This window comes from Crocodylus porosus, unplaced genomic scaffold (genome assembly GCF_001723895.1).
Source record: "Crocodylus porosus isolate Cpor-Errol unplaced genomic scaffold, CroPor_comp1, whole genome shotgun sequence".
NCBI lineage: Eukaryota > Metazoa > Chordata > Crocodylia > Crocodylidae > Crocodylus > Crocodylus porosus.
The window spans coordinates 19,563,366-19,577,793 of record NW_017728911.1 but is presented as its reverse complement, the minus strand read 5'-3'; the positions used below and the strand labels follow the sequence as shown (position 1 = coordinate 19,577,793).

The 14,428-nt window shown below is 42.1% G+C and overlaps 1 protein-coding gene across 2 annotated transcripts; it reads right to left on the bottom strand.

The window, feature by feature from the left end:
• Nucleotides 1-685: 685 nt before the first annotated feature.
• ARPP19 (cAMP regulated phosphoprotein 19) lies at nucleotides 686-14,123 on the bottom strand. Of its 2 annotated transcripts, none has more exons than XM_019533551.1 (3): nucleotides 13,913-14,123; nucleotides 8,446-8,568; nucleotides 686-4,536 (listed from the first exon to the last, which is right to left on the bottom strand). In XM_019533551.1, exons 1-3 carry the CDS (start codon nucleotides 13,955-13,957, stop codon nucleotides 4,366-4,368), a joined length of 339 nt encoding a protein of 112 aa, XP_019389096.1. In that variant the 5' UTR covers nucleotides 13,958-14,123; the 3' UTR covers nucleotides 686-4,365. The 2 variants fall into 2 exon arrangements, with proteins under 2 accessions (XP_019389096.1, XP_019389097.1); XM_019533552.1 differs by lacking the exon at nucleotides 13,913-14,123 and adding an exon at nucleotides 13,254-13,378.
• Nucleotides 14,124-14,428: the final 305 nt, after the last annotated feature.

Sequence of the window (14,428 nt, the reverse complement as noted above, 5' to 3'; positions counted from 1 at the left end):
GGATGCAGGGTTACAAGAAAGAGTTTATAACTTTTTGCTTTCAAATAGTCTTGTAGTTGGAAGGACTCATTTACTGTCACCACCAATTACAAGGCAAGTTTCAAGAGTGTGATCAGTATGTAATATCCAGCAGTCCCCACACCCACTCAAATGTACCTCTGCAAACTAAATTTGAACATACCTGATCAATTTCATATTTACTTTACAAGTTAAAGACCGATCATGCCCTTAAAAGCATGATGAAGACTACTCAATACAAATACCACGTCTTAGAAAAAGGGGCTACCAGCAAGTCATCAGGAACAGCATTTTCAGACATATAAACAGAATCAATACTGTTACAGCAATTTAACCATCTGCCTCTAAATCAAAGCTACTGCTTTTCAAGTAATTCAGTCGATTTCAATTGTATCAAGTCCATCCAGGATAGATATTTTTTAAAGATATTCTGAAAGCCTTCCAAAGAGAAATGCTTAAAGGGATGTTATTTCAGCTTGTTAGCTTTCTTTCAGATTTCTAGCTACAGTAAAACCTTTGGACATCAACATTTAAGCCATGAGACCAAATTTTAAAACTGAGTTACTACTACTGCAGTGCTGCTATCTAGGTGCAAAATTTATTCGCCCAAACTCACCTTCACTCAAACAGCATAAGGCATTGAAACAAGCATTTGTTATGGAGTTAGGTTTTTGCACAGTTAGCTTTAATTGTCTGTATTAGAAAAATAAGCACTGAAATATATAAATACGGTTACATTAAAGTAGTATTGTAAGTCTAACAAACTAGAAACTGAGACCCAGTCATACTTCTAATGATACAGAGTAGCAAGATTTGGGTTTTAGGAAGTCTTAAGAAAGAATTTGATCAGGAGAGGCAATATCATTAAGAAGACCACGGTAAAGACAAAACAAATTTGCACATTGCAATAAAAACTAAGTAGATCAATTTATTATGTATACTATACAACGTGTATGTTTGTAAGGAGCAATCAACATTTCATTCCCTTAACATCTTGACTGGGTGTAAGGAATATGTCCAACAAAACAGTACTCCTGGGGCCTTTGCACAGACACTGTCCTACTATATCATGAACAATGAGAAGGAAGCCTTCGGTCTACAGGTTTGGGGGACATATCTCTGAAGCTGCAATTAATCCACTTGTGACTATTTCAAAAAGTTAGTGCTACTTGCTATTAAAAGCCAATGTTAGTACTACTCTAGCTATTAATTACCATCTACCCTTAAAGGCAAGATATGAAAGGGACTGCCAGACTACAGTGCAGATAGGTCTTCTCTGAAAAAGGTCATTTATCAAATGGTAAAACTCATATTATACATTATGTACACAAGTTTGGATAGCTTGGTTATTCTGCAGGAGTAAGCTGAAAGTAGGTGTAGATTCACAGTCAAGTTTGATTTGCTGTAAAATCATTATTGGGCTTAATCATTTAATGTCTTAAACAGCATATATAATCAAACTAACTGCTTGCTGCTGAGGTTTTCAATACAAAGGCTCAAAATCTGTAACTGATCTGGTCATAGTAATACAGTACACTTCAAATATACATTTATATTGGAATTTGTAACAAACTTAAAACCCTGCAAGCCACTGAATGGACATCAGAAGAATTTGTTGTCTAATCAGTGTATTAAACTAGTTGTAGCTGAGTGATTGGAATGTTTAAAATTTAAATGCAATTTTTACCTTCCTAAATGTCAAGAGAACTCAACCTACTGTGAATGTTAGTGTAGTGACACCAGACACACACACACACACACTCACATTCAAATGTAAGAAGCTTGTTTCAGACCAAATCCTACCAATAAGTCTTGCTTTTCATTTACACATACAAAAATAAAGAGGGATTTTCACATTACGATAAAAATCTATAAAAACCAATTGAATTCAATATATCCATTTTCCCTGCTATTTTGGTATATATTTCTTTTGATAAGATTTTTCTCTTTTCCCAGCCTAACTTTTTACAGACACAGGGTATCTATGCTCTTCAGTCTGTTCTTATGAAGATATTCACAAGTTCATTAGAAATCTAATAAAAGATAAAGGAAAGCCTAGACTATAGCAAGCACATTCCTAATGAACTACTTGGAAAGGACTACATAGATGCACAAAATATGAACTAATTAGATTTTGCAATTTGGAAGTTCTCTGCGTCAAGTTCTCTTTTGATATTGGGGGGTAAACTGACAAAATTATACAAGTTAAGCCTGCACCACTGCCTTTGTCCATAGCATATTTAAAATTTAGAACATGCATATCTAACATCTCTACTGCTACATCTTGTTATGACAAGCAGCCAGAATTTTCTAGAGGGGGTTAAATAGTCACTGCAAGTGCTCAGTGCTCCCAAGAGAAAGAATAAGCTCGTCTGGCTATTATGCGTAATTCAAAATAGAGCTGAATTAAAGTTAAACTAAGTTTTGAATGATTATTGTCTGATCCTCAGGTCTGTCTTTGGGAAGGACTCTGCAGAGACCAATCTATTTTTCTTAGTCACTTGGATAACAGCTGTTCTGGCAGATGCCAATACAAAAGAAGGATTTTAAAATGTATGTTTAGAGTATTTTCTCTTATGGTGATTTTTCTGGGGATGGATTTTTAAAAATTTTTTAATAGAAGTTGTATTAGACCTTTTCTTTTTTAAGAAAACTGAATGAGTGGTAACAGCAAGCTATGCGATATTCTAGTATTCTAAGAGGGGTAATAAATTCACACTGTGATCCCAAGGACTAAATCACAGTCTTGATATTAATAGTTTTATAGGTACTAACAGCAAAAGCTCCACTTTTATCTAATATACCTGATTCAGCTAAAAATACAAGTTCTGATTTTCTCCTTCCTGAAGTTCCGTCTAGTATCAACGTACATGTATATTACCTGTTGTACTCAGTAGTTAGGTCCCTTTATAACCTTCACCATCTACACAAGATGCCAAGCTTATCCTCATTTGCTGGAACGAGAAACTATCACATTTATCAATAGATGGTACATATGATACAAGTTCAGTTCTTCATATTGCTCAAAGCTGGTTAGGGGTTACTGTGCAACACAAAGAACTAAGGATGCCAAAACAAGGAGTTGGCATATCACCACTTCATGATTTCACGAAATATGATATCATACCCTTCTCAATTCTAACACTAAAAATATTCCAAATACAATTGCATCTAATCCCTTAATCCCTAACAGGTTTGGAGTCTGTCATAACAACCCTAAAGAACTGTAAGTATCTCTGTAATCCACAGAATCCCAGAGTATTTCAACTTTAAAAAGATATAGATTTAAAAGTTTCTGAACAGAAAGGGTGCCTGCCTTTGAATGCCTACAGGAACATATATTTCAGACTGCTATACATGAACATTGGAAGTCATTGCTACACAAAATATACAACTGCAAAAAGCATAAGTAAGGTTGACTCAATCAGGTGTCAATATTAAGTGTTTCACAAATCTTGGGTTTACAAGTTTTATCAGTAGCAAGATTCTGAGCACAAAGTTTCAGGCCAAGACTTTCAGATACAGAGTTACTTGTGCTTCTGATTGGCACATTATCTGCTTTTTAAAATGTAAAATTAATAGACATTTGCAAAAGGTTGTGCAAAACTATTGTATTTACAAAAATGGCACAAGAGTGAATTCAACAGTCTATGCACATGCACACTTCATTCACATCTTAAAACAAAAATGTGTTCTACGCTACATAACTGAAAAGAATACCAGCTTCAACAGGCAGTTGTCAATAAGCACTAGGTTCACAAGAGTTACACCAGAATGGGCAAATATTGCCCAAGTAAAAATCTATTGTTAAAGCTGAAACAGGTTTAAGGCCATTCAAGTTCAAGAGCAGATACACAAATTCATTCAGAGCCCTGTCTGTGTTGATACATGCTTTACCTTCTAGTAAACTTGTGGTCCAAACCTCTGTTTTAGACAACAAAACCAAACACAGGAGAAAAAGCAATACAACAGGAGGTTATATTAAATACAAACATACTATGCTGTAATTAAGGTGAAATAACAAAAGCAGAAACATTAAAAGTTGTAAAACTTGCTATGTCACTTGCTGGAACCAGTCCTACACTAGGAAATAGGCAATATGTACATTTTCAAGTAGATTACATTGCTCTAACCAAACTTGTCCTTTTTATCAGTGCATTGTTCTTACTAGTCCAAGTACTACACATTTACTCTTAACAGTACTCCCTTACAATAGCAGCATTCACTACCGCTACCTGCAAAAAGCTGTCAGTCTCAACAACTTAGTGTAAAAAAAAAAAAAGTGAGAAATAACTATTAAGGAGAAATAAAGGGAATGAGAAGATTCATGCAGTTCAGCTGTTTTAGTCAGCCAGCCAGCTTGCTAGCAACAAGAGATGGTTTCCGCTGCGGAAGATCTTGTGGAGTGGGAATGTGGTCACCAGTGACTTCCGTCTTGTCAGGAGCTGCAGTAGGCAATTGTTTGTTCTTCATCTTTGCTTTTGCCATGTTGTAGTCACCAGAATCAAAGTATTTTTGCTAGAAGACAAAAATATTTTTGTTGGCTTGAAAAATGTATTCAATGCATGCATAAAATTCCACTGGTTTAGTAAGCAAAAGCCATTTAAAACATCAAACTGATAACCAAGTTGTAAACTTAAAAGCTCTGTTGTTGGAAAGAGGTGGATATTAAGAGTTTAGAAAGTAATTTTTTACCTCACTGAATACAATTTGTATGCATTAGTATGGACTCCAAAGGTGTGGAGTTGGGGAATAAACTGAAAGTTAAACACTGAATTAAGTAAATGCTAAAGTTAATGTCCAATCTAAGGTCTGTTTCACTGCATGTAAGCATTATTATACTGCCAGATTTGTAAAGAGACCAAAACTTCACCTCTCAAGAACTTCACACCTTGACAGTCTTCAAAGTGTAGTGCAGTTAATGAACTCCAGAACTGCAGAATTAAAACAACCTTGAACATTAACATCTAAAGGATAGACTGCTTGCTTTAGTGTATCATGTGAAATGAATTCTCATAGCCCAGATCTGCAAATGGTTAAAGCAGTGGTGCTCAACCTTTTTCCCCAGGGGGCCAGATGCAAAGTGCCAAGTCTGTCAATGGGCTGGATATGAATGGTGGTACTGATGCAGCACCAGGAGTGGGTGCAGTAAGTACCATCTAGCTGTGCAGAGTGGGATGAGGGCCAGCCTGCAGAGGAAGGGAGCATGGCTTGGCCTGGTGGGGGAAAACGGGTGGGGAGAACAACCAAAGAGACTCAGAAGCAAGATAGCAACCAAGTACTTGTGAAGAACTGGTGCAGAAACATCGAATCCAGCTTTCATTGCTGTTAGTCTGATAAAATACACTATTACAAGTTACTTAGCAGTTGTACTGAATTTTTTAGAAGCCTACTGAAATTTTTAGAAGGCTACTTAAAAACAAAGCTTCAGGCCTAGAATGAATATAGCATATTAAACCACAAATAAACCTGTTTTGGATTGATACAGTTTAGCTTGAGACATAGCACATGCCAATTCTATTCATGTAACAGCTCAATGCATAACGGCATGTTTCATCTTTTGAAACACAGCTGTTGAAAGCACATGCACACACCCCACTCCCCAAAATCTGATTATGAAAATCAATACCCATTTCATTTCCATAAACATGTCCTGCTTCCTAGATCATGTTAAAATCAAAGCTGTTTTACTAAGCAGATATTAGATACCTGGTTGTATTCAGACAAGTTATCACTTCTACCAATTTCTGCCATCTTTACTAGCATTACACTTTATTGCCACCTGCCTTGTTTGTTATCAAATATCCTCAAAGCATTCAATTATTCATAGATATGAAGGCCAGAAAGGGCCATTATAATCATCTGTATTATGCAGGAGATTAGACTAGACTATGAAATTTCATCTGCCAAGCCCTACATCTAAACCGCAACATCTGACTGAACTGAGCATCTTCAAACAGATCTCTCAGGTCATATTCAGCGTAAATATTAGATCAAAATATAGCTGCTAAGTGTTGGGTCCTGAATCTTAGAAACACCTACCATAAAATGTACTACTAGATGGGCACTGTCAACCTGGATGTGGCCCATGTAGGCATGTAATCTGGCCCATGGGGCTCCCCTCAGGTTGGGAAATTTGGCAGCAGGGGAGCAGTGGCAATTAATATGGCCAACTTTCCCCACCACCAAATTCCCAAATCCCAAGCTCCATGCGGTTGGTTGGGGTCAAGCTACCACCCCTCCACTCCTGCCAACCTCACACAGCCATATGATGTCCTGCCATGACCACCCTGGGTCCCAGATCCAGCCTGCAGATGGACCAGGCAGTGCCAAAAGGTTGAGTATCATTACATTAACCCAATCTGTGTTCTAGACTAAGTTCTAATGTGATGAAGTGTGATGTGGTGAAGTCTAATGGTTGGTTTTGACACCTCACCTGAAAATTGCAATAGACAGGAGAAGCGTAAGTGGTTTCAAATGCATAGCAGTTGCTTTAGGCTAGGGACAAGAAAAGAGGATACTCTAGCCACGCCCTTGGGGAGACATAAGTAGTTCATACAATGGGGTCATTGCAATTTGTCAGATACAGGATTAAAGATGGGTCAAAGTCATCCTCAGGTACCACACCCAATAAAAATGCAAAGCTGGCAAGCAGGGCAGGAGGTGTATGCAATGACAAGGGTAGGATAAAAGGGCTTTAAAATCCGGAGCCCTTTATATATTGAAACCTGAGGGAAAGCACAACCAATTAAAGTGACTTACCCAATCCGAAAAAAGTCATTTGGTTTTCTTCCAAACAAAGTGCTGACGCATTTCCCTACTCCTCTAGTAGAGGTGCACTGATATATCGGTCCAACATGGGATCAGCACCGATATAAAGAAAATACACTATATCGGAAATTGACCGTATCAGGCTGATAATTTGGCTGATATGTGGCCCGCACATGCGTGTAGCACAAACAGTGAGGAGCACAGCAGCATGGAGAGCTGCCTCCAGCTGGTAAGTCTGGTGTGTGTGCAGGGGGAGGGGGGCAGATGAAGGCCCCCATGGTGAGGGAGGCATGGGGTTGGGGCAAGCACTGCCCAGCTGTGGCAGGGTGGGTGCAGGACAGTGCCATGCCTTGTCTGGGGGACATAGGGAGGGTGAGGGCAGCTCCCTCCGCTGTGCACTGCTAGTCCAGGAGCCAGTGGTCTGGCAGCTCTCTGCCACTCATCTGGGAGGGGAGGGGAGGGGAGTGTGCCCCCTGACCTGCATGGAGTGGGCCAGGCAGGGGCCAGGGTTGCACCAAGCTCTTCCCACCGGGTTGGGCCTGTGCTGGGAAGGGGGAACAGTTGCAGCCACAAGTTTGCTGTAGCCCCTTCCCAGAGTAACCCATCCTGTCAGGAAGAACTTTGCACAGCCCTGGCCGCAGCCCACACCATGCAGATCCAGTGGCACATGCCCTCCTGGACAAGCGGCAGGAGCAGCTGAGCACTGAGCTGCTAGACCAGTGACTCCCCAACAAACAGCACGCAGTGCCAGGAGCTGCCCCAGTTCTCCCCTGGATGACCTGGGGCTCTATCCAATGCCCACCCTGTCTTGGCTGGGCAGTATTTGTGTCAGCCCCACACCTCCCTCACCACGGAGGCCTTGATCTGCCCCCCCACCCAACGCCCCTTCCACCACACCAGACTTACCAGCTGGAGGCAGCTTTTCACACTGCCAGGTTGGATATCGGAAATTGGATCAGTATCTGCCAATATGCCTCCTTAAAAATCGGCTATCTCTATCAGGCACAAAAATCTCTATCGGTGGCCCCCTATCCTCTAGCCATCAGATCAGTGCTGTCTAGTCAGAATATAAATTTAAACTACAATATAATTCTTAAGCCACAAACACCAGTGGGAGGTTGGCAGAATTTTACAATGCATTATGGCCTTCATGTACTAAGAAATTGGGTACACATCTGCAGCCATTAATTTTGACAATCCTAAAAGGAAAGGGTAACATAAAAATAGGCAAAATAAGTACAAAAATGAGACTTCCTGAAGGCTTACTGCCAAGGAATAAACTTTGTCTTGGGAGTAACGGGTCAAAACTTTTAAACTGTGTTTCAAAAAGATTTAGATCAGTCCTTGAAGCTGTGCTCAGTTATATCATCAAATAATTGCTATTTGTTTCACAGACATATTTTCCTTGGTTCTTAGTGCTGACGTGTAAAGGGTTAACTGAAGAACTTACAATCATAGTTTCATCCAAAGAGAAGTTTACAGCACTGTATTTTGGTCCTACAAGCAACCTTTTATAGAAATGCATGCAGAAGCTGCATGACTACGATGAAAACCACCACAGGAAAAGACAATTTAGATTTATATGCTTTTGGGTACCATTGAAATTACATCATTTACTCAATTTAAAAAAAAAAAAAACAAAAAACACAAACTCACCCCTTTTTGAAGCCTCTTCCTCAAAAAATCTGAGCCGCCAGGCTTTTGACCCAGATGAGGATATCTTGCTTTCAACTTTGCTTCTTCAGCCTTTTCTGGACTGATCACCTTATCTTCCATTTCCTGAAACATACAGTTAGAGAGAGTTCTTTAATCATAAGCCAAAACACTATCTAATGCTTCAAACTAACAAGCAAAGGTTTGGTCAGGCACTAAGAGCAACAGCTTTGGGGTTTTGGCCACTGTCCCTCTATAAACAAATCTATGGGGGGGGGGGGAAGAGGGGAGGAGGAGGAAGAAAGTGTTCTGCTGTCTTAGCAGGGCTCAAGTTAGAGTACTTTCCTATTGGTTGTGTATTTCATGAAGCAGACTATTTCTCAGTTTATGTTAGCCCTCCACTAGCAGTATCCATACTCTTGAGTCCACAGAAGTGCCACTAGACCTTTTCCAACTTCCATGCATAAAACTGCCCAAGAGATATGTAGAAGCATGTCTACGTAAAGCAGACTCATCTTTCATTACTGCATATTGCTATGACAGATTAGCATCATCCCACAGCGGATAAAAATATCAGGACAGCTCAGCTCTTCAACCTTGCCTGCCCTCATTTACAGGGCAACAACAGAACATTTATCAATGCTGGCCTTTTATGGAATATGAAATATTACCTATAATTAGTTGGAGGCACATCCCAATAGATTTTCAAAGGCTGATAAAATAAGACTGAGTAATACAGTTGTGATAGAAAAGACCAAATGATTCAACATTTTGAGACTGTGGCCTCATTCCTTTATCTTCCTCCTCCAAATTTGGCATTCACTATATATACATACATACATACATACGTACATACATACACACACACACCACTAAAGATATACTAGTGTACATACACAATTTCTTTATGTTCACTAAATCAGGTTATTTGTAAATCAGAATACTCTTTTCATTAAGACAGAAATTCTCTCCAGCTTGAGACTCTTAACATTACTTTTCACTGTAGCCAAGATCAAACAAATTTTGCACACTTAAGGGTCACAAATACTTAGGGAAGACCGTATATGTCAGTTGCTATAGCTCTTACAGTCTTAAGTGGAGTAAAGCTTAGTAAAACCAGTTCCCTTTGTAAATGGAAGTCACCCAAAGGTTTTCTGACAAGAAGCAGCATTACATGCATCGCAGTCTAGTCCTGCCACAGCCACCATGTTATATAATCCCTTTCACAAATTTATCACACTCCACCTTAAAGCAATTATGGTATTTAGCAGCCCGCCCGTCCATCTGTCCGCCCCCGCCTCTTACCCTCCTACTCCCATTAGAAGGCTGTTTCCAAACATGATGGTTCTAATAGTTAGGAACCTCCTCCTTAATATCCAAGCTAAGTTTATTCCTGACTAGTTTACACCTATGGCATGTCAGCTGTACCCTTTAGCTTAAATAATTATTTTTCCTCTGATGTTTCTCTTTTGTGACTCAACCTTTTGTTTTTGGCTTGGCTAAACAAGCTTTTAGGCTCATTTCAGTGATTTCCTCTACACCTGTTCCGATTTCTATGTATCCATCATGGTTGACCAGAACTGTACATTATTTAGGTAAGGACTCACCTGGGCCTTGTATGAAGCACTGACATTTCCCTATCTTTACTAGAAACCCCACGCCCAATTCATTCTAGGATCACACTGCCAGCCCAGTGCTCTTTGGATTGACTGTACTGCCGGGTCCAACTGAAGAGCTGCTCATTTACCAAATTTGTTATTAGTACCCAAGTGCACAACCCTGTGTTTTATAGCGTTGGTTTCAACCCATTTCTACTCAGTGATTTAATAGGTGCCTTCGGACCTTAGACATCTATGAAATCTATGAAGATAATCCGTTTCTTTCTTACTATGCCAATCTTTCCTTATGTAGTTGACTTAATTGGAGATACTGTTAGACTTCATCAGCACACTTATGTGTTCCAAGGTCCTTAATGAAAGTATTAAATAAAACTGGTCAAGACCAAGAAACTTAATGTGTTGTCAAAGCTAGGTTCTTCAAAAAATGTTCCATAGTCAATAAAATAGACTTACTGCAACCCAACACTGAAAGGCAGCCAAGATGGCTGACATACAAAAAATATCAGCTAGATCAGGCTTCTCAGCCTGTGAACAGCCACCTAGAAGTCGGTCACAAGAATCTATGAAAGAGTGGCAAACAAGCCTTAAAAAAGGATGAACACATTTTTTATTTTTTATTTTTTTTTAAAGGAAAAACCAACGGAAAACCATAGCATCTCTCTTGCATGCTGGCAGAATTCCCTCCATGCCCCACACACATACACATCAGGGGACTGGGGCCTGGGAGTGGGGGCAGCAGGTTAGGAATGAGGGGCACTGCGCCAGGACTGGACATCAAAGTTTACAAATGGGACCTGGTACAAAAAGGCTGAGAACCACTGAGCTAGATGACTGAATTTTATTAGTAGATGTTTAGGATTGTGAATCCAAAAAGATGACAAAGGAAAATACAAAACACCTGAGCAAGGGACTAACATTAGAGGGATGAGGAGGGGAACACAACTAGGTTACAGACACTGCTGGCTTAAACCATCATCTGAGCATGGTGTTCTGCATATCAGAAACACCAAAACAAACCATTACAGAAAATAAAGAAATGAAAGTTAATCGAACAACACAAACTATTGTGGCAAAGATAGATATATTTAGTAAATGAGTCAGCTGCTACTGCTCAAGACGCTTTTCTTAACCATATAGGCCACATCCACATGAGTGTGGATGTTTGGTTCCCTGGGGATAACCAGCAGCAGCACACCTTGCTGCTGCTAGGGGGAACACCTATGCCACACACCCTCTGGTGTACATGTTGCCCTAGGTGGGGTAGGGGAGGCTGAGGCTGAGGCCACCCTTACCTGGGGTCCTGCTGGAGCTGCAGCAGTGGCAATCCTGCTGCTCGGAGCCTGGTTGGCAGCTGGAACGTGGCTCTGGCCAACCATGCTCCGGCTTTAAGTAGCATATAACTGCCCCCGTGTGTACCACTCTGCTTTATTTTGTGTGGGGTTTTTTGACTCCTGGATATCCAGGGGTCAAAAACACCACCATGCTGCTCCCTTGCAGTTTAGAGAACAGCTGAATGTGCAGTATGTGGCGCTGTAGACATGTCAGGGGGGGAAGGTGAGTTGGGACACTGTGGGGAAGTTTGGGGGGCACTGTCTTGGGCAGGAAAGGAGGGGAAAAACCCACAATAAAAACACCTCCAGTCTAGCTGCAACCAAAATTTCACTTAATATTCAACTGTTATTTAACATTTTTCACCCCTCTATTCTGGTGCGCACAGGCTTCAAGATTTTGTTGCAAGTTTTTTTTGTTGAGAAAGACCCAAGCACTAAATCCCTGGCTATTTCAAGTTTATGACCATTTCCAAACACAAGTTTTATTTGATGGTCAGTTTTTTCAATAAAAGACAGGTTGTAGTGTACAGTTACTGGATTTCTGTACCATTTACCAAAACAACATTTAGTTCTGTACTTTAAAAATGTGTACAGTTTTATTTTCAGGGTGTACAATTACTTAAGTAGCAAAAAACTACAGTTCTGATACAGTAAAAGTATGGTAATTAGTCTAGAATATGGCACTTGTACATGGGAAAAATACTGCCAAATCTTTAATTCAGTATTTCTAATTCCCTTCTATAAATACATCATTTTATTTGCTGGGGGGGAGGAGGGGGTTGTCTCAGCTCAAAGAGCTCCTGAATTTGTTCTTTGTATGCAAGATGGTCAACTGTCTCAAATCCTTACCTTTGATGTTCATGGTGCACATTAAGGACCAAGAGATTTTAAAGCAAACAGCCCTGAAAAAGTTGTTATTCACTACTATTAGTTAACAACTGGGAAACATTCATGAGACAGGTATCCCCAACTTGCAACACAATACTTGAAGGAACATTTAATCTGAACCACCAGTTAACAAAATCTGGGATTAAAGTGTCTTGTTTCTTAAATGTTAAAAAACTTCTGTCAAAGGCATTTACAGAACTCCAGTAGCATAGTGCCCTGACCTGATACACAGTGGGCCAGACTATACAGTCACTTAGTGCTTGCTTAACCGTATCACTACTTAAGCAAGTACTAAATGATTGTGCAACAACCGCCATTACTGTGAAGTCCTGGCACCACACAGGTAGTTTCTGATGCCACTGCTCAGTAGTGTCAGCGTCACAGTTCTTACCCACTGAAGCTGTGTTACCATAGCAACAAGCTACGGTGATATAGTTCATCACTACAGCCATGTAGCGTTTTGTGTAGATGCGCTCACCAATCATCAAAAATAAGTTAGATCCGACTGGCATTTCACTTTGATTTAACTTAATGCTCCATGCTACCTGTTTCTAATACAATAACTCTCGCAGCCAAATAGCACTACTGTTGGACTTCCAAACGTTTAGACACGGATTATGCCCATGTCCTGAAATCTGAAGGATCCCATTAGAAACAGTCTCCAGATTAAGTCATTTGACTTGACTCAGAACTGTATGGAAGAAATTAAAGTCTTTTTGCATGATTTTCTACAAATGTTGTTGTCCTGACACATTTTCATTGAAAGACAAGCAAAATAACTCTTTGAATACATTATGGTTACGTAACTCTTTAATACATTTTGGATATTTTTTCCAATAAATATTTTCAAAAGTTAACCATTCCCTTAATTACAGAAAGACAGCAATATAAAATGGTGAAATACAGGAGAAGGGGAAAAGGGAAGGGAGGGTTTGCACTGGTTAACATAATGCAATCCGTCTGCTCTTTCTACCTGCCCAGCCAGATTAGGTCAGCAAACAAGAAGACTGGATGAAAGACTTCAAACTGTAAATCAAATCTATCCCCAAAGCTTTGACAGCAGAGGGGAAAGTTCAAGCAACATCAGCATTTCTGAGCACTTCTGACAGTTCAGGAAACCTTTCCGACTGCTTAGTAGGGGACCATTTCCCGAGCAGACTGCAGGGCAGGGACCAGACCAAAAAGCAACTCCGGAAGGAGCACACACACGCGCAAAAAAGGGAAAGAGCCAACTCGATGCCCGTGTGAAGAGAACGAGGTGCTCCGAATCACGAAGCTGCGATGCCCCCACCCCCACCCCAGCCAGCTCTAATGTATGGGCTGCAGGCCCGAGCACGGGGCGCGGGGGAAGGTGGGCAGGAGCGCGCAGGCGCCTCGAACTACGGCGGGGCTGGGGGCGCTGTCCGGGAGCAGAGCCCGAGCGGTGCCCACAGGCCCCGTGAGCCAGCGCCGAGGGGGCGCCATGTTCACGGCAGCCACAGACCCGTCCCGCCCGCGAAAGGAGGCGCCGGGAGGGGAGGGGAGGGCGGCGGCTCGTCGGCCAGGGGCCGCGGCGGAAAGAAGCCGGCGGCTACTAGAAGTGAAGCACGGAACCGCCGGGCCCCGGGAGCACCCCCCGCCCGTGGCGCCCACCTTCTGCTCCTCGGCGGACGCGGGCTCGGGGCTCTCGGCGGACATGGCGCCCCCGCCAGCGGCTGCTGTAGGCGCACGAAGGGCTGGAGGAAGCGCCGCCGTCTCCGCCGCTGCTGCCGCGCGCCGACCACCTCCCGCACAAGATGGCCGCCGCACGTCCGACGGGGAGCCGGTGGGACCACACTTCCTCCGCGCCGCGCTATCCAGCGTGCCACCCGCCTCCGGAGTGAATGAACGGGAAGGCACTTCCGGCTCTCGCAGGCTCCGCTTCATGAAGTCTCATCCACGCCCATCTTCTGGTGCATGATGGGAATCGTAGGAAGCCTCAGTGCGGCTCTGTGGTCTGGAAGAGGAGCGGGGGCGGGGCTCTAGGGCACGGCCGGAAGGGGCGGTGCTACTGGCTGAGCGCGGGAGTTAGGCTGGAACTGGGCCGTTCCTGCGGGGTCTCCGGTGCGGAGCGTAGCCGGGGTTAGGGTCCTGCGGCTGGCCGCCTCGGGGACCTTATTCCTCCAAACC

What these genes read in the sequence shown, in the direction of transcription:
- ARPP19 (XM_019533551.1), bottom strand. Translation starts at nt 13,957, where the DNA reads ATGTCCGCCGAGAGCCCCGAGCCCGCGTCCGCCGAGGAGCAGAAG. An exon ending in CGTCCGCCGAGGAGCAGAAG is followed by an intron (nt 8,569 to 13,912) that starts GTGGGCGCCACG and finishes TGTATGTTTCAG; the next exon opens with GAAATGGAAGATAAGGTGAT. An exon ending in GGAAGAGGCTTCAAAAAGGG is followed by an intron (nt 4,537 to 8,445) that starts GTGAGTTTGTGT and finishes TTTGTCTTCTAG; the next exon opens with CAAAAATACTTTGATTCTGG.